At 40.7% G+C, this 18,666-nt stretch overlaps 1 protein-coding gene and 1 long non-coding RNA gene across 2 annotated transcripts in view; one reads left to right on the top strand and one right to left on the bottom strand.

The window, feature by feature from the left end:
• Positions 1–9,806, top strand: part of IGF1 (insulin like growth factor 1) — a 90,426-nt gene extending 80,620 nt beyond the window's left edge. Inside the window, exon 4 of the mRNA XM_006277269.4 lies at positions 1,682–9,806. Within this exon, the coding sequence (XP_006277331.1) occupies positions 1,682–1,741 (60 nt within the window). The 3' untranslated portion in view covers positions 1,742–9,806. The remainder of the gene's footprint in view (positions 1–1,681) is intronic.
• A 2,804-nt stretch (positions 9,807–12,610) lies between these two features.
• On the bottom strand, positions 12,611–14,786 carry LOC109283596 (uncharacterized). The gene is made up of 2 exons (XR_002090827.2): positions 14,578–14,786; positions 12,611–13,803 (listed from the first exon to the last, which is right to left on the bottom strand). It is a non-coding gene; the product is annotated as an uncharacterized LOC109283596 (long non-coding RNA).
• Between the last annotated feature and the right edge of the window lie 3,880 nt (positions 14,787–18,666).

An 18,666-nucleotide genomic window follows, 5' to 3' on the forward strand; every position in this document is an offset into this window, starting at 1 on the left:
CAAAGAAATTCTTAATGTTGAATAATCTAGAATTCACTAACTTGTCTTGCCGTCACCATTGGTGATGCTGCTTAGTTTGGCTATGCGGGGGTGGGGGAAGGGTGTTCTAGTAATGGTGGTCTGATACATAAGACAGTTACTGCCATCACTGGTCCAAGTCAACTCTAAAAGAATCATATAACCTCTTCTAAATGCCTGACTGTATAGTCTATGGTTGAATAAGATTCGGCACTGAATATCTTTGGATTTGGATTCAGCTGAATCAAATCAGAACACTGATTCAAATCACCGAATCAAATTACTGACCCTCTGAATCGCCGAATCCAAAGCAAATACTTCCCACTTTACACAGGCCTAGCAAATAGCAACCAATGATGCACAAAGTGAGATAATATCAGAGACCACATCCAGATGAGCACAGACATTTGGTCTCCCAGGGACAAGTAGCAGCAGCGCACCTTGTGCTGCAGCTATTTGTCCCCAGGGAATGCCAGTGCTACATGCACTTTGGCATGAGGCAAGTTTCCCTGGGAGTAGTAGGGGAGGCTGGGGCCAGCCCAGTGCTGGCCCCAGCAGATTTACCTGGGATCCTGGGGGCCTCAGTGGTGATCCTACCAGGAGGAGCCTGGCTGACACTTGCAGCATGGCTCTGGGCAGTCCAGTTCCACTTTTCAGCAGTGCACGCTGCCCATGCATGTGCTGCTCTGCTTCTTTTTTCCATTCGTTTTTTTTATCCCTGGGTATCCAGGAGTCAAAGGATATCCAGACATGCCCAGAAAGTTTATTGTTATCTGATGGGACCACCCAAAGGTACAGATGTATTGGAGCAAGATTAGAAATCAAATCAGGTCAATAACTAAATGCAAATTTTCTTTCAAGTGGTAGTGACCAAAGTACTGATGCCAAGAACATGGGAATTTCACAGTACAGAGATCATGCACAATCACACTGACATGAGAACTCCATTAATTAGTGCATTTAGGATAATTGCTTTTTAGCATCTGGATTGATGGATAGAAAATATTGTGGAAACTATCAACCTTTAAGCAAGCCTCACTCCACCATATGCAGGAATTTGTTTCTTTTTATAAACATGTATATATCTGCAATGTAAATATTGCATTAACATGCCAGTTGTATAGATGGAGAAACAGAGGCAGAGACAGCAACTGGGTGCATCGACATGTGCAATTAATATGACAAACTCTGGAGCCATTTGAGCAAAAGGGAACTGCTCCTGGATGCAACATCTACACATGCACCCAGGACAGCAGCATTTAGACCAGGGTGGAGCAGGCTGCTGGCTTGGCTGGGCTGACTGGGCGCAATTTACACCTGCAGACAGCATCCACAAGTCCATTTCAGTGCAGTGAACTACTCTTGTAAAATAGTCCTGTCCCCAACAGTACTTTTTTACGGCAGAGTTAATTAATTTACTGTGACCTAATAGCATTGCATATGTAGACAATGACACTTTACTGCAGAGTAATTAGTCTGCTCCACAGTAAAGTGCCCGTGTAGATGCACCCACTGACTTGCTGAAGGTTGCAGATGGAATCAGTGTCAGCACCAGGATATGAATAGAGGAGTTCTCCTGCTTGTAAGCCTATGCTCAGTTAACACTATTTATTCATGTCACCATTTAGCATTAAAGATAATCATTTGCTTTTTACACTTTCAGGAAGTGCATTTGAAGAATACAAGTAGAGGGAACACAGGAAGCAGGAACTACAGAATGTAAGAAATCACCATCCACATGAGTGAAGAATGAATGTGCCATCTGCAGGATACTCTCCTGTAAATAAATTATTTGTTAAACATTGGAAGACTTAAAAACTATTGTTCAACAAGCTTGATGAAATCTCAACCGATGGGCATTCTCCCAATGAACAATGCAAGTAAACATTCCAATACCGAGTCTTTAGGAGAGCAGAATGTTATAAACCAACCTAGTGCTATAAAGCTTCTGAGGTTGATAGATTACTGTTTGATTGTTAACCTGTTATAAGTGATCCTGCACAAAAACTCTTAAAGTCCTGTGCCCCTCAAAAGCCTGCAAATTTATGGGCCTTTGATGGATCCAATTGCACTAAATTAACCTATGAACCCTGGCTGCTGGAGTCATTCATCAGCCTTGTTTAAGTGTTTTTTTTTATTTGCACTTCTATACAAGCAACAGGCTGTTTGCTTTACAGTGTCTGATAGCATTGTTTGTCTACCCCTTTCATATTTGCACAGTTTGACATTCCCAGTAGCAGCAGCAGCAGCAAAGTAACAAATGCAATTTTTGGACATCTATTGATTCCATCTGTGGCATTTTGACAGTATATAGGTTACATGCATCAATTTTAATTATAGCTTTATTTTTTGTCTTGCCAAAATGCAAGTGGTTGCAACTTGTAAGATACATGATTTTAGAAGCAGTTAAGCATATGTATGCTCTCAAACCCTTAATGATTATTCCAGGTAACAAACTGTTTTGCAACAGTATAGGCAACTTCTTTCCTCCTCCATATAATGCAGTATGTAAAATTTAGCATATCAATAATACACATATATCAAACAGTATGTAAAATTCTGTTTTATAGTACAATGGTGCTATTTTGTAGTTTGTTATATGAAAGGGTCTGGCCAAAACTGTAACAGGTAAAAGCAAACACAGAAAAATCAAGCCAAAGATGAAATGAAAAGAAATAGGTTTAAAAATCACATGTGCATTTTTAAAAACAAACTTAATAAATGGAAATTATTTTCTCGCCTTCTAAAGGAAGTAAAGATAGAAATAAAATTACAGTAGTTTCCTGAGATTTGGATTCTAAGGTTTATGGAAAAATGATAGAGTATTCTAAACACAGTCTCATCAGGCTATTGAAGTCAATGGAGTAACTTCCATGGACTTGAAAGGGCAAGATTACGCCCCAAAACTCTAGGAAATATTGGGCATTCTGCTCTAGTGTATCAGAGGATTAAGAATACTCTTTGCTGTTTCAATGCTTCCCACACTCCTGTGTGACTAAACCAAGTGTTAATTAGGCTATTGGATTCCTCTGTAAATCAGAAAAGCTCATCTAATCAAGGAAAACAACAGGAGGACCTGCAGAGAGGAGTGGACAGTGTAGTCCTTTGGACCACTACTTTACAGATCCTTGAATGCACCCAGATACCCTGGCAATAGGGCGATTAGATTATAGACTTCATCTTTAATCTCACTGTTTTAAACAGCTTGCTATGCTGAATTTTTATAAATTCATTCAGGGCTAAAAGAGCCTTGGAACAAGATGTGTTGTGGAGCCAACGTTTTCCCAGAAAAAGGACACAAATGTAATTAATGTGAGAGTAGCATACTTCAAGGACAGATCTACTGTCTCCCCTGCATTTGACCAGTTACACTAAAGGGATGGAGCCATGGCTCCAGCATCCCCTAAGGGAGCAGGGAGACCACCACGGCCTTTTTTTCTAGGAAAAAAGCCGGGTTAAACAGTTTTTTGAAGAAAATAGCAATGTATTCCTCCTGTGTAGCCCAGTAAAATGTGTTCTGTGTACCAGTAGCCATGTCTTGGTCATACATTCAATAGGTATGCATTGCACTAAAAAAATAAAAAAGGGTAAAGCTAAAATGGGCTGCCTGCCGTCACTGTGCAAAGTAGATATTTTAATAAGGGCAACAAGCTAAATGAGTCAGATGTGGAAAGCTAAAATAAGTTATCACCTATTCAGTTAGTGAGGTATATGAGTATATACCCCTAAACAAACAAACTAGTACAGCCCGGATTACTTTTTAGTCCAAGAAATGACAGTCTGACATTCTGAAATTTGCTATAAGACTTCAGTTACGTCATAGAATATCACTAAAATATGAAAGAAAAGACAGAATTAAGTCTCACTGTTAAATATTAAATGGTTTAAAAACTGCAGTCCCAATGAAGTCAATATGGCTCTTGTTATTTCTATTTACTTCAGTGATAGCAAGATTGGAGTTGAAACTCAACAGCAACTAGCATTAATCATTAACAGTTTTGAAAGGGAAGCAGAAAAATTCTTTGCTCAGCAGCAAAAATGTACATCTAGACTGACAATCACATTTGTGCAAAGGGCCTGCACAAAGCTTATTATTATGTTTTATATTATGCTCAGTCAAAGAACAGGACTCCATTGTATGGCCCTGTGAATCCAAATAATAAAGACCGTCTCTAACCACAAAAGTTCAAGGTCTAGGGGCCAGATTCTATTCTGCCTATCAGACACATACATGGTACCTAAATGCCTAAGTACCTAAATACAATTCTATTACACTGCTTGATTCCCTGAAGAATAGTTGATGCAAAATGTGGGCAGTTCCTCCTCCTCACTACTTTTTTGTGACTTAGTATTATAGGCCATGTGTAGATGAAACAAGAGGCGTGTACGCATGATACTAAAGCAGGCTAAATGCTTTTGCACTGCTTTAATGGCATCAGTGTTTGCATGCCTTGGTGGCATATGCACATTCATTCTAGCTGATGTAGGAAATTTGGTGGTGTAATGCACCTTAAATGACTTGGGGTGCATCAAACTAAAGTACTGGGCTCTGCGCAGCTCAGGGGCTCTGCAGGAAGCCCTGCAGGCAGCCTGGCAGCAGCCTGGGAAAGCAGCTTTGCCCAGGAAAAGCAGCAAGCCTGATCCTTTTTTTCTACCCCTTGGAGCCTGCCTGCCTGCCTGAGCTGCACAGGGGCCCAGTGCTTTCCTCTGCAGCTGTGGTGCCCCCTGGGACCACTCAAGCTGGGTGCCTGCAGGCAGGTGCCACTTGCAGGGGCTGCCACTGCCATGGAGGGAAGCACCAGCCCCTCCTCCCCCCCCCCCCCACAGCCCAGAGACCGCTCCGCCTGCCGGCAGCTCATCCTCCCCTCCCCACTGGAGAGGCAGGTAAGGTGTGTGCACAACATGGGGGTTTAACCAGCCCTAAATTGAAACGGTATTTTTTTAAACCCACCACTGCAATTTAGGGCCCCTGTTTCATTTATACACGCCCATAGGTAAGATGAGAGTGTATTACAAAAACAAATGCAGTAATTAATTTTTGAGACTTGAAAACAGTGGAATAGAATTGCATTGAGGTGCCTAAGTCCACTTAGATGCCCAATAAATGTAATAAAACCTGGCCCTAAATACCCCTGTGAAGTAAAAGCAGGCCTTGCATGGGCCCTTACGTGCAGAGGTGAATTTCATCCATAAGCAGTAGCCAAATGAAGACTGCCCTTTCAGTTGACACATATGAATGTAGTAGGTCTCCACTACGCCATGCATAGTGGTTCAGTGGCCCATTGTTTTGATGAGCAAGTGCAAAATATATGAAGTTCAGAAAAGAATATGTAGCATATTTGCTTTACCTGTTACTGATTTGGCCAACAATGCCAAAGTGGTGCTATTGTTTTGTTTAAGAAAGTACTTGACTAAAATATAAAGAAAGCATAAATATTTTTTTAAGATATAAAAAATGGCAATTATATAGATATGCTTATTAAAAATAGAAATATGTCTAGCCATAAACTTTCAACTTTTTGCCATACAGACGCACAGAAGAAATTTGCTAAATTATTGGAGTTGGGACAGAGGTCAGCGTCAGAGCGCCACAAAAATTCACAGGCTTTGAAACCCAATGCTCTTATTAAAGTCCATATTACAGGTAAAGGCAAGCATTTAAACCAGGAGACAGTGGGTATAATTCAAAATAAATTACAGATAATGGAAGATCCCACATCACACTCAAGATTTTTAATGCAGCCTCTGCACTGAGTCAATGGCAAGACTATCTTAAAGTCAATGGCATGATATGATCCAGATTCTCATTCAGGGGATTAATCACTATTCCCAGGCCAGGTATAGACATTACACTTTTACTGGTATAAGCGATCAGAAACTGGTCTATACTCATAATATAACAGAAGTTGGGCATACAAAACTGGTCTATACCTGTAACAGAACAGAAGTTCAGCACAAAGACAGGTTTAAAAATGGCAGAATCCAGTCTAAGATTTGTGCCCCCCATCCGCACCAAAGCGCGAATGTGTGCTTTGTTTGCTACAGATCTAAACTACGCTGCCTACAGAAAGCTGCATAACTTAGATCAATTCCACCTCAGGATTTTTTAATGTCTGTCCCTTGCCCCAGTTTCTCTTGAATACTTTTTCTGTCTCACAATTAAAAAGCCCAAACAATTCATAAGGATTTTTCATTTACAGAACCATCTAAAGCAGTGTCCCTGATCTTGTTAGGAAATGAACAAAGTATTTGCAATGTGAAACTGAGGCTATTTTCTCATACTGATTGATTTCTGTGGGAAAAAGTTGAAAGAGATGGCTAACAGTCTGTGAATTTTTTTTAACTTTATATGGTCACTATGAACATCTTAATGTGTAAAAATGACACTTTTTTTTTTTTATGAGAGTTAGTAAGTTAAACCCAAATAGAGATTCTTGAACCTATAGGATAGATAGAATGTTCTGATGAAGTTATAATCAATCTATTTAAAATGTTTTATTTGTACTCTGAAAAGGAATTGTAATTATTTATTAGGCATTCAACATACACAGCTGGTTCCTCTTTTAAGAATAGTGCTCAGTTCAAACAAGTCTTTCAAATGCCAAAGTCTCTCAAATACATTTTTTCATTGTTATATTTTTTAAATGGCAAATCTAGTTAAATTGATTTTGCATCACTGTTTTGTTTTTTAATAGAATAATCAGAGTTTTTATTTTTGGCATTTATTAACAAAAAGTTTAGACTCTGTCTTGGTGTGGTTACTCACAAATTATCAAATTTACCCATTGAAATACCAGTAAGAAAAGAAAAGGAATCAAAGTTATATCTTGAAAGAGGAAAAAATCATAAGTGCAAACTTTCATTCATTTTAATCCACTACACATTTTGCTTGTCACAGCATTGTAATATTCTACAGGACTATCATTGCCAAACACATTATGTGCTATAAATACATTTGTTTCCGTCTGATTTTACATGAAATTGGTTATGCAAATATCTGAAACTTGATTACATATAGTACAGTATAGAGATACCAGTCTAGCAGAGACCAAAACAAAAAGGACCTCCCAGACACTTACGTTACATTAGGAAGTATCATATCAGTTGCATAAAGGGTGTGTGTATAGTTATTGTGCTTTTCTTTTTTTCCTATTTAATGATTTGGCTTCTTGCATATGAACAATTTCTCTTTATGATTTAAACATTTTTCTTATGGATCCTTGTCAATAACCCAGTTGGATTATAATTTTGGAACAATATTTTAAAATACAGAAGTTTAAAGGAAGATCCTACACTCATATTTAAGGACCTAGCTAGGTTTGGATTTTCAAGACTGTTGCACAACAAACCCCTCCCATTGAAAATAAGACACAAATATTTAGGCACTTATAAGTATAAGAACCCAATTTTGAAAATATTGATGTTTCATTCCATCTTTCTTCACAGAGTTTTATTTTTTTTAATGAAAATTTGTCTCCTTCTTGTAAGCATAATTAACATGTCTTCAAGACTTTATCCTTTGCATTCCCCCAAAACATTAGAAAAATATAAGGAACTTATTTTCTTCTGGTCAAACATCCTAACTCACAGCAATTTTACAACGGGCAAAATGTAAATTGATGAATCCCTACTTTTAAATGACTGATTTTTAGCCTAGGTCTATTCTTTAAGTTTGTTCTGTTTTGCCAACTTGGCTTATCCAATTCATCAAGACCGTTCATATGACACTTCTGCTGCTAGCAATTCTGCTTAACACTCTTGTAGACATCTGCATCTATGTTCAACCTCCACACAGTTATAGAATTGAAAGTTCCTGCTAAAACAAATAGTACAAATCCAGTTAAGAAATAGTCACATTATTTCTAATTTTAATTTGATTAAGAAGTTTATAGAATAAAAGACAATACTAGTTATATTGTATTCTAATTTATTGATACCGGTCCATTTCCTCCATGTCAGAACAAAAGAATACTTGTGGAACTGACAGAATTTCCTTCTCTTTTGGAAAAATTCAGTAATTGTTGATGTCCTTTTGTATTAAACAGTTTAAACTGATAAATCACAGTGAGGAATGATTAACTGAATCAAGCTCAGTTATTATAATAATTATCATCATTACACATTTTAAAACAGAATTGAATATTCCATTGTCTTTAATTTACTGACAGCACTTTGCTATTGTGGGATAAAATTAATCCATCAGCAAAGGCCCAGCATAAAAGCCTACACACCACTTAAGTTCTCTTTCAAAGGTTTGAGACATAGGCCTTCTGGTTGCTCAGTGCACAGTTAATTTTATTCTTAATATTTGTTACTTTATTGCAGTTAATCCTCCAGATTAACATTGATAAAAGTACTCTACAAGAATGATGTTGTAATTGTTATTATATTCATTTGAAGAGGGGCCTGCATGAACTAGATATGCAAGCTACCTTGTATAACTCAGTAAATAAAAAAAATATATCTTTTGATTTATTACTGTTCCTAAGGAATTTGTACAATTAGATGTATAAAAATGCACCAAAAGATGCAAGAATGATTGCGATATGTTTATAATAAATCAAAGTGGTTACCTGATTAAAATTAGTGTAATCAAACTAGAGTTATAATATGGTCCACTGGTATGCTTCATTCTATTATGTATAGTTTCCAAGGAAAGATTCACAAGATTCATTAGTAGTAAAATATACTGTGTTGCTTTTTATCAGAATGTGGTGTTTCTGTTTTATATTTTCTTAATCCCAGTAGCCTTTGGGGTTGCATATTAAACCCACTTATCATAAAGCCTAGGAAATTTAAGAATCAAAGTTACAATACAAAAGCAAGCATCACTAACCATCTTGCTACTAACTCTTCAAATCTTGTATATTCCTTGAAACTGACAGGCCACCAAAATGTGCTGACACTAACACCACTTTTTTCTAAAGTGGTCATTTTTCACAGAGAAATAGTAACTACCCTGCCTTTGACCTCAGTTGATATCCTGAATAAAACCTGGGTTTATGTGATGCAGGCATGAATGTGGACATTTGAATTTCTGATTATCACTACTGATAAAATGCTAATTTAGCAATCCAAATAATTGTTACCAAACAGTGGCAAGTGTGATATGTTCACTTTCGACCAGGTAAACTCCCTTCCAAACTGTTAACTGGATTCGTTCTTTTTTATTCTTCTGTGCTATGTCATTATGCGATGTCACTACTTGATGACAAGTAATACTTCATACTGTGTATGTAACATCATTGTGTTGCAGAACCCCCTCAAATACCTCAACAATGTCTTTGTTACGCTACTCTCCCCATTTAGCACCTATAAGCTTTTCTAGTTATGAACAATGAGTCAAAAGGAAGGAGCTCTTAATATGTGCAAATATAAAAGCTGATAAAGGATTCTTGCTAGTTTGCAGTTCATGTAATAGCATTTTAGCCATTTTCTTCCCCTCTATGAGCAGTCTACATTAGTAAACATTGTTCCATAAATAATAGTGTATCCATACTTCTAAAGTCTTTTATATACATTTATGGGGTAGGTCCAAAGGTTGGAAGATCTAACTGACTGATTTTCACTTTTATCTACTACTATGTTTTCAGTAAAGGGCTTTGTCGCTTGGTATACATAAAAGCTAATGCACCCTTTGTTTTGTAGAATGTACTGAAATGTTTGCAACCCTCTTGGTATCAGGTCCAAAATGTGAAGCATTACTGTAAGAGGGTATCTTTCTAATGTATTTGTATGTATAGTTTACACCTCTGTGAGGTCTAATAAAGGATAATGGTTAATAACAACCGTGTGTTAAATATTCTTCCCATGTGCAGGCATGCAAACACATACATATTGCATAAAATGAAAACTGTTTTAAACTCTTTCCAGTGCACACAGATCTCAGTTTGGATGAATACATCAAAACAAGAATATACCTAAAAGGGAACATTGTGAGGGTTAGGTTTCTAGCATTGTGACATGGTTTGATTAAGGAAGATTATGCTGGCGATTCATGTTAGATTTTCTTTTTTTCCTATCTAGCACATTGGGCCACTATACACGAGCAGCAGGGCTGCTTCGACACGTGCTGTAATTATAGCACATTGGAGCGGACTCAATTAATCGAGTCTGCTGGAGCATGGTAATTACTTTGCTTCAGCAGACTCCAGTGTTTGATCAGCTTTAGTTAAAAGCACCCCACCACCATTTTTAAGCATGGGGATGCTGATGCATGAGATACTCTGGGCACTTTAATTAGAGTGGCTCTCTGAACTGCTCTAATTAAAGCCTCTTCCCCCCTACTCCCAGATCACATACATAGACACCCATTTGTATTGAAGCCATCCTGAGTTATAAGGTTCACTACCTGCATTATCTCAAAAGTAATGCCCTTCTTTCACATATCTTTATCCAGATTTCCATGGAACAGACACTTTTAAACAGTCACTACCACAATAACATATTATTTAGAAAATATATGGAAACTGCTGCTAAAAAGTACTAAATTCAGTAATACTAAACACGTGCCCTTTAATTTGAATCATGTCTTGTCACCACAGAATCCATGTAATGCAGCCAAAGAACTAGAGAAGAGAGACTTCCAAACTCAATTCATATTTGATTTGAATGATACCTTGAACTCAAATTATCACAAGTGTAAGGGTTTTTTTGCATTTAACACATTGCAATATTTAACAAAATTTATATAACCCCATAACATGACTAGCAGTCCTATCTCAGGTTGTCACCCTAGCTTCACAATGTATTTTGAGAACAGTCCACAAATGTACCTGGGAGTCGCTTCACAAATCAAATATTCCTTGAAGAGGCAAGAGTTCAACAGTACTTATGTGAACTTGGTAAGAAAGGATACAGTGAGAAAGGAGGTGGGTATGAGAAGAAAGTCCTGTAAAATCTTGCAAGAATATCTTATATTTAATAAAACAGAGGTGATTTCTGATTTGGGGTAATTTTCTAGCAATCTTCTCTTTCCTCTTTGCAAAAAGGATTGATTCTCTATGAAACCTATTACAGTGTCTAAGCAAGCAGAAGGAGGTACAGTGAAATTCATACCATGCAAAAAGTTTGTACCAGGCCTGCCCCATTTTGTGACTGGGGTACAAAGGTTATGCCCTCCATACCATAGTGATTTTTTTTTCCAAATGACTACAACTTTGGGTAGGAGTATTTAAAGCAAACTAGATAGTACAAACAAGTCTTAGATTTGAAGTTCACTGTGCTGCTTCCCCAGTAAAACTATTTGCTTTCTTTTATGAACAGTGGCCTTATATTTTGTCAAATAATTGTGGTATTCAGTGCTCAACTGGAGACAATAATGGATCCAGAGATTTTCAGGCAGTGCTGAGTTCTAACCTCTAAAAATTAGATCTGTTGCAGGCTTCCCAGGTTGGGTATCCAAAGAAGTACCCCAAATCAGTACGATAATTTCATAAAGTATTCACCAGGATATTTTAAAAATATGTTTTAGGAAGTAGAATCCATCTTGATAGTCCATTCCTTTCACCCTGTGGTATAGTCTTGTGATGGTTAAACACCGGAACAAATTAACTAGACAGGTGGTAAAATAACTATCATGGGGAGTTCATACGTATAGGTTAAACAAATATTTATCTGGGATGGTGTAGGCAGTGATGAACCTTCAGTGGGTAGGGGGTTGGACCAAATGTCTTCCTAAGGTCTCTTCCAGCCCTATCTTTTTAGGATTCTATAGGTTCTCTACTCTTACTTTACAGCACCTAAAGGTCTTCTTTAACCTTGGTCCCTTATGTATTTAATTTGAAAAATCCATTGCACCAAGTTAATTGACTTCAGGGGAGCTGCAACTTCCTACACTAGCTCTAAACTTGTCCCTTACTTTAATTTGGGATATCTTCTGCAGTTTACCACTTATTTCTTCTTGTTTTCCACAAGGATTTTAAAATGTACTCATTGCCATAATACCTGAGCATATTCCACATAAAATGGCAAAGCCCCACCTGGACTTTAATCTTGAATTCCCTCCCAACCTTACGATTCTATGACTTTATGTGGACTCTTGGTACATCTAGATTGCATAATGCAGTGCCAGGTTGAGATAACCTACTGCTACATTTCGATATTTTATGCACCCTAACTCTCAAGCCATAAGTAGTCTATCCACGGTAGCACACCACTGTACACATGCTAATGCACGTAGCTCCCAACTTAAAAGCTAGTGTGCACAAAGTAAACAAGGCACATCTTAGCATGCCACTGCTTTGGTGCCCAACACCTTTGCAGGTATATCAGACCCCCTAAAGAACAGCAAAACCCAGAGAAAGAGTGGAGGAAAGGAGGGGTTGGACACAGAAATGGTGGAAGAAGAAACTCCACAGAAGACTGAAACAAAGAAGGGAGGCAAAATTTGTGCAATTGAGGCAGCACAGGAGGAGTTAGGAGAGAAAATGGAAGGGAAGGCAGGAACAGGAAAACAGCTGAGACAGAGAAATGGGAGTAGGGAAAAAAGACACCCTACAGACAAGAGAAGTGGAAATGGAGCAAAACAAAGAAAATGCAGGGGCTGAAGGCCAGGAAGAAGAAACCTGATAATGAGGGAAGTGAGTCAGAGAAAAAAAAAAATAAAAAAAAAAAATCGGAGAGCAGTTTCCTGTTACTAACACCTCTGGGCTCCAACCCAGAGTGGAAACCAGAAGGCAGGAAGCTGCAGAGAGGTGGAAATATGCAAGCCTTCCTAAATGTGGAAGTGATCTGACAGCTTGCAAAGGCTACAGGAATTCAAGTGAGGGAAGGGGAAGAATCAACCACCCCAAGCAGTGGCACAGATGACCCCTTAAAGGGACAGGCACACAGCTCAAAACAAGCACAGATGAACCTTAAGAAGTGACAGGTACACTCATTTTAAAATAAACATAAATGGCATTGACAATAGTTTCAGTTAATGTCAAGGGTATCTTAACAAGGAAAAGATGGTGTGACAGGGGACCATCCTGAGGCCAACCTCTGTATCAGCCTACCCACCTGTCTTGGGCAGTCCACCCACCTATCTTTTCTGCCACACCTTGTTAGTAAATTATTAAGTTATTCATTAAGTGGGAGGCTGCCCTTCATGTGCCCAGCTATACTGGATGGTGCATACATGCTCCAACCTTCCCTACACATGTGTCAGGCTGTCACCGTGCAAGGGCGTACACCCCAACATCCTGCTGACATTCACTGGCCCCTATGGCAGCTATGCTCCTATGGCCGAGCTGGAGGGGATTCAACATCCCTTCTTTTCCTGCCTGCCACAACTTTAATGATATAAGAGATCTGAAAAAGAGAGGTGGTGACCGCCTGTCTCCTGCCCAACTCAAAGGGGCTGCCCCGCACCCCGGGGGGGGGCCCAACTCCAGGAGTGTAGAAAGGACCAGCTTGGAGCCAATGTTCTGATTTCCTCTTCTCCTTTAAAAAAAAAAAGGAAAGAAAAAAGAAAGAGTCCTTGGCCTTTGGCCTCCTCAGCCTCGAGGGTCTTCCAGGTCTGGTGCTCTCTTGTCTGGGGTTGTTACCCCAGACTCTTCTATGATCTGCTATCCCCGCCCGGGTCTCTTCACCGGGACCTTCAAACCACACTGCAGGGAACTTAATTACTGGCAAGTGCGGCTCCCGCGGCAGGGGATTCCCTCGGACATCATCAGTGAAGGCAGATGCAGTCTTTGCAGCTCGGGATCTTGCCTGTCCTGCTTTGACTATGAAGGCTTCTGGGGGTGAGCCCCTGCTCCCCTTTCTTTGGGCAGGTGCCTGTCCTCAGTCCAGACTCTCCAACTGGCCGGGGAACGTCCACCGGAGGCAAACAGAAGAAAAAAAAAAATGAAGAAAAGAAAGAAAACCAAGACGGGTGGTTTCAGGTGGATCCGCCACCTCCACCACTCCCAGGGGCAATCCTGGATTCCCCTCTGGTGCCCTGTCTCTTCCACCCTCCACTTCACTCCTGCAGTGAGGGTGTCACCACCTCTTCAGCCTTAGCCCAGTGGCTTACCCACGCTTCTTCTTCAGCTACTTGCCCCTGCTCCTTCAACCTCTCTCTGGGTCTGCCCCTGGCCTCTAGATATAGCCCACGCTGCCAATTGGCCCCAATTCACTTCACCTGACATGGAGGTAAGGCTGAGCTGGTGCAGACCGGGAGTTCCCACCGTAGAGTAGATGTCACTGCATGAGGTGGTTTGTGTCCCTGGCCAGGGATACACCCCTGGTGAGTGCCCTCCGAGCTCCCACAACATGTCCCATGCCTTGCAGGTGTTACTACTATCGTCAACTCTATATGCCCCTGGTGTTGAACCCTCTGGCTCCTGTCTCTCTGCAACACTCAGGCTTGCTGTACCCCGTCTTGCTGTGCCCCCCCAAATCATATGCCCTCTCTCTCCAGGCACTAATGAGGCCTCCAAACCTTCCCTTGTAGCCTCATCCCAATCCTCCAGGGTAAACAAACACAAAACACAAGCCCCTAGGCTATAACTTAAATACTAGCAATAACAACAATGCTATGTCTCTTTAAGGGGACAAACTTCCACTCAGAGTAACATGCCCCTATCTAGGTACCTGGAAGACTCCCTGTAGTCCTATAGCACCTATATATCAGAGCAGGAAGTACTGGAAGAGCTAGGCAGGCAGCACCAGGTCTCAAGTAGCTTCAGCAGGCAATAGCTCCTTCCCTGTCAGTTGTCAGAGAGCATGTGTGTCTGCTAGCTACAGCCTGGGCTTATATATCCCAGAACCCTGCCTCCTGCCAGTCAGGTGATGTCAGCAGGTGTTGCCAATTACTCCCTTAAGCTATTACCCTGGCAACCTGCACCTAGGGAGGTCTATTTGGCCTGCAGAGCTCCCTGGCCAAGCTTCTTCAGTGTTAAGGAGCAGGCACATCTTTGTGTCCTGCTACAGATGGGAACAGATTGAATCAGTGTTGAACCAAGTAGGGACAGACATAATCTGTTTATAAGAATGTGGAATACCAGGGGAGATGGATTATAAATTCTTTGAGAAAAGGTGGAGATGGAAACCATCTTGGTGGTCAGTGACAAATGAGAACAAAGTGGCATGGGTAGCAATATTATTCAAGAACCCAGAGCTCAGAGCAAAGCCTGGACAACCAGAGCCACACTACAGCTGCCAGCCAGGCTCTGCATGCCTGGATCACTGCTGTTGCAGCCCCAGTAGGCCCTCAGAAACCAAAGTAAGGCTGCTGGGGTAAGCCCAGGTGTGGGCCCCTACCCCATCTGAGGCAATTTGCCCTGTGCTACAGCGAGCATGCAGGGGCATGCCTGGGGACAACTAGCAGCAGTGCAATTATGTGCTGCTGCTATTTAACCCGGCAGAAACAGAGGTTCCTGCTCATGGGGATGCATCCAAGAGTTACATTTCACATGTCCAACATGAAATGCCCATAACTCTTATATCAACAAATTTCAGTGGAATGGTTTGAAGGTATGTCCCTGTCATGATGGCAATTTCAGGCCAAAATTTCTCATTCATGTTTTTCTGGGTGAAGAAAAAATATGTAAAAATATTAAAATAAGCTCCTTCCTATTCTAGTTCTCCTCTCACTAAAAAATGGTTGTGACTTCTTCAACTTCAAAACACATCCCCACATACCTTTTGTATAGAGACCAAGCTCAAGTTGGTTTTGAGCTCAAGTTCCAGAACCTCAAGTTCCAAAAAACTGATTGACTAGCTACAGGAATGGATAATAAAAAACACTAAAAAGTTGTCTTACCAGAAGCAACAACCCTGCTGATTTTGCAATGTAGCAAAATCAGGCAAACTCAGAGCACAATTTATTAAGGACCCACTTCAAACAGTCAGCAAAACTTATATTTTATGGGCTTAATGAAAAGGATTCTAAATAGCCATAAAAACTTGGACTAAGTCATATCCATATTTTTCCCTTGGACTTGTTGTTAAATCATGACCTGTTAAGGAAAGACTAATTGCTATGGTGGAGATTCATCTCAGTGCACCAGAAAGTAATGGCATGCTTTGACAAATATCAGTACTATATATAAGGTGATAAAAAGTCAGTGGCCATCTCAAGCTTAGTGGCCCATTGCACCTGGTAAGAATTTGCACATTATGTTAATCTATAAAATCTGAGTGATTCTGCGCACGTCCTTAAAATAGATAGAGAACCCACCTTTACTATGTTTGTGTATATTAGGACAGTGGTATTCAGCCTGTGGTCTGTGGCTTTGGAAATTCTGTCTGTCATACACCAGTGGGATTTTTGAGAATTGAATACATCAGAAGTCCCACCCCCAAGCCACCATGCTGGCTACCATGTTGGTCCCAGAATCCCCTGCTGCCCTGTCACATGCTCTGTGACATCAGAAGTCCCACCTCCCTGTCCACCGTGTTGGCTCCAGAATTCCCTGCCTTATCACATGTCCCATGACATCAGAAGTCCCACCTTCCTGGTCACCATGTTGGACACCATCTTGGTCCCAGAAATCCCTGCTGCCCCATCACATGCCTGTGACATAAGGTCTGCCCCTTGACTGGGAAACACCACCCCTTACACAGCCCATCCTGGGACCCCAGAAGGTCAACCCCCCATATCTTTGAGGCACAGGAGGGGTTCAGACCCCTCTAACAACTTGCCCTGACCCCCTCAACCAATCAGTAGGGGGGATTTCAGGGGCATCAGACTTCCCCCAGGAACAGTGCCAAACCAATCAAAGTAAGTATAGGGATGGGACCTAGGCTGGAAGTCTCTGGCCTTTTCCCTGGATGCTAATCTGCTTCAGGACAGGTCCCCGGTATGTATCCATTATTTTTACTCTATATGCATATAGACACCTTTTCTGTTTGATTACACTATCTTTTACTTACTGCTTTTAAGAGTGGGTGGAGGTGCCCATAGAGTTGTAAGTTCTTTCCCCTAATCCCAACTAATAGCTAAAAAGAGGCATTATTTAATTGACCTAACTACCTTTGATACCAACCTGTGTTTTTCAGGCAGTCTGCTACCTCTTATGACATGTAAAGGTGCCACAGACACCAAGCTACTACATGACGCAAACCAGCTTCACAAAAAGTTGGGTTAGTCATGCCAGGAAAGTTTTTATCAGTGAAGTGTAATTGTTTGAGAATCTTGTGCAAGTTAACATTCATGTAGTAATTCATAAGGAAAAAACAGGTTGAGGTATATTTAAAACACGTGGTACCCCAATACCTGTTTCCTTCTGTTACATAGTGAACATTGTTGTGGTTCTACCTGGTGTACCAATAAAGAAAAAAAACCCAAATATGTGTCCAATTTTAAGCAGAAGGAAGGTGTGACTTTACATCCATAGCACATTAAACCCAACCCCACAAAGCAACAAAAAGCAAAATTGTTTCTAAATTCTTTGTGGGGTAAATTCAGCCAGAGGACAAACCTCCCCAACACCACCAACATGAGAGACCCCAAAGAACTATTTAGTTATCTTTTTTCTCCTGCCTATGACATTTCCTCTTGTAACTTTATCAATGATGAGATGGCCTGCATATCTTGAAAGCATGCCAAAGAGCAATACACACTCTCACGTAACACTAACATCTTTATAGCCTGTTTCACCACTGCTTACATGTGCTTAAAGCTCTGTGAGCTGCTAGACAGGTTGCAAGGCCAATGCCTGTACCATGACCCAGACTCTGTCATATTTGTGAGCCATGAGGGAGACTGGAATCCTTCACTAGGTGATTATTTAGGCGAGCTCACAAGTGAGATCCCATCAGAAAAACACAGTACAGAGTTTGTGTCATCAGGCCTGGAAACCTACAGGTACAAATTGTCTGGAGGAAAGGCCTGCCTGAAGGTCAAAGCGGTATTTAGCACTGGCCATAAGCAAGACCTCCGCTTGGCTCAGTTGGACACGTGGAGCTACCCTCACTTTCTTCATAAAAAGCAAGCTGTAGGTAATTTGTAGTTTACACTGTCCAACCGTTGGGGTTCCCATCAAACAGAAGGTGTATTTTAATATTCATGTCCATGCCATTCAACAATTTTTTTTCTTGAAAAAAAAATATCACTAGGGAGGTGACCTAGCAGCTCTATCTTTCTTCAAGGAGGCTTGATAATTACCTAGCTGGGGTCATATGAGCCCAGTATTCTCTCCTGCCCAGGGCAGGGGGTCGGACTTGATGATCTAGTTAGGTCCCTTCCAACCCTACATCTATGAATCTATGAATCTATGCTCTGGGCAGTCAGGTTTGCACATCTCCTAAACCTGTGATTACCATCATCCAGGGCGACTACTTCATGCTCTCCAGGAGTGTCTTTGTAAAATAGGCCAGTAGAAAATTGGATGGCAAGGGTGTCATCGCTGTACTTGATCACTAATTCAATGAAGGTTCAGTAAGGTAATAGTTTCATAGGTTTCATAGACATTAGGGATGGAAGGGACTTCACATGATCATCGAGTCCAGCCCCCTGCCCAAAGGACAGGAAGTCAGCTAGGGTAAAAGGAACCCAGCAAGATAAGCATCCAAATGTTTCTTAAAAGTTTCCAGAGTAGGTGCTTGCACCATTTCTGGGGGGAGTCTGTTCCAGGCCTTGGGGGTTCAGACAGTAAAGAAGTTTTTCCTTATGTCCAGCCTAAAACGGTCTTGCAGGAGTTTGTGACCATTGGACCTTGTCATCCCTTGGGGTGCTCT

This window comes from Alligator mississippiensis, chromosome 4 (assembly GCF_030867095.1).
Source record: "Alligator mississippiensis isolate rAllMis1 chromosome 4, rAllMis1, whole genome shotgun sequence".
Lineage (NCBI taxonomy): Eukaryota > Metazoa > Chordata > Crocodylia > Alligatoridae > Alligator > Alligator mississippiensis.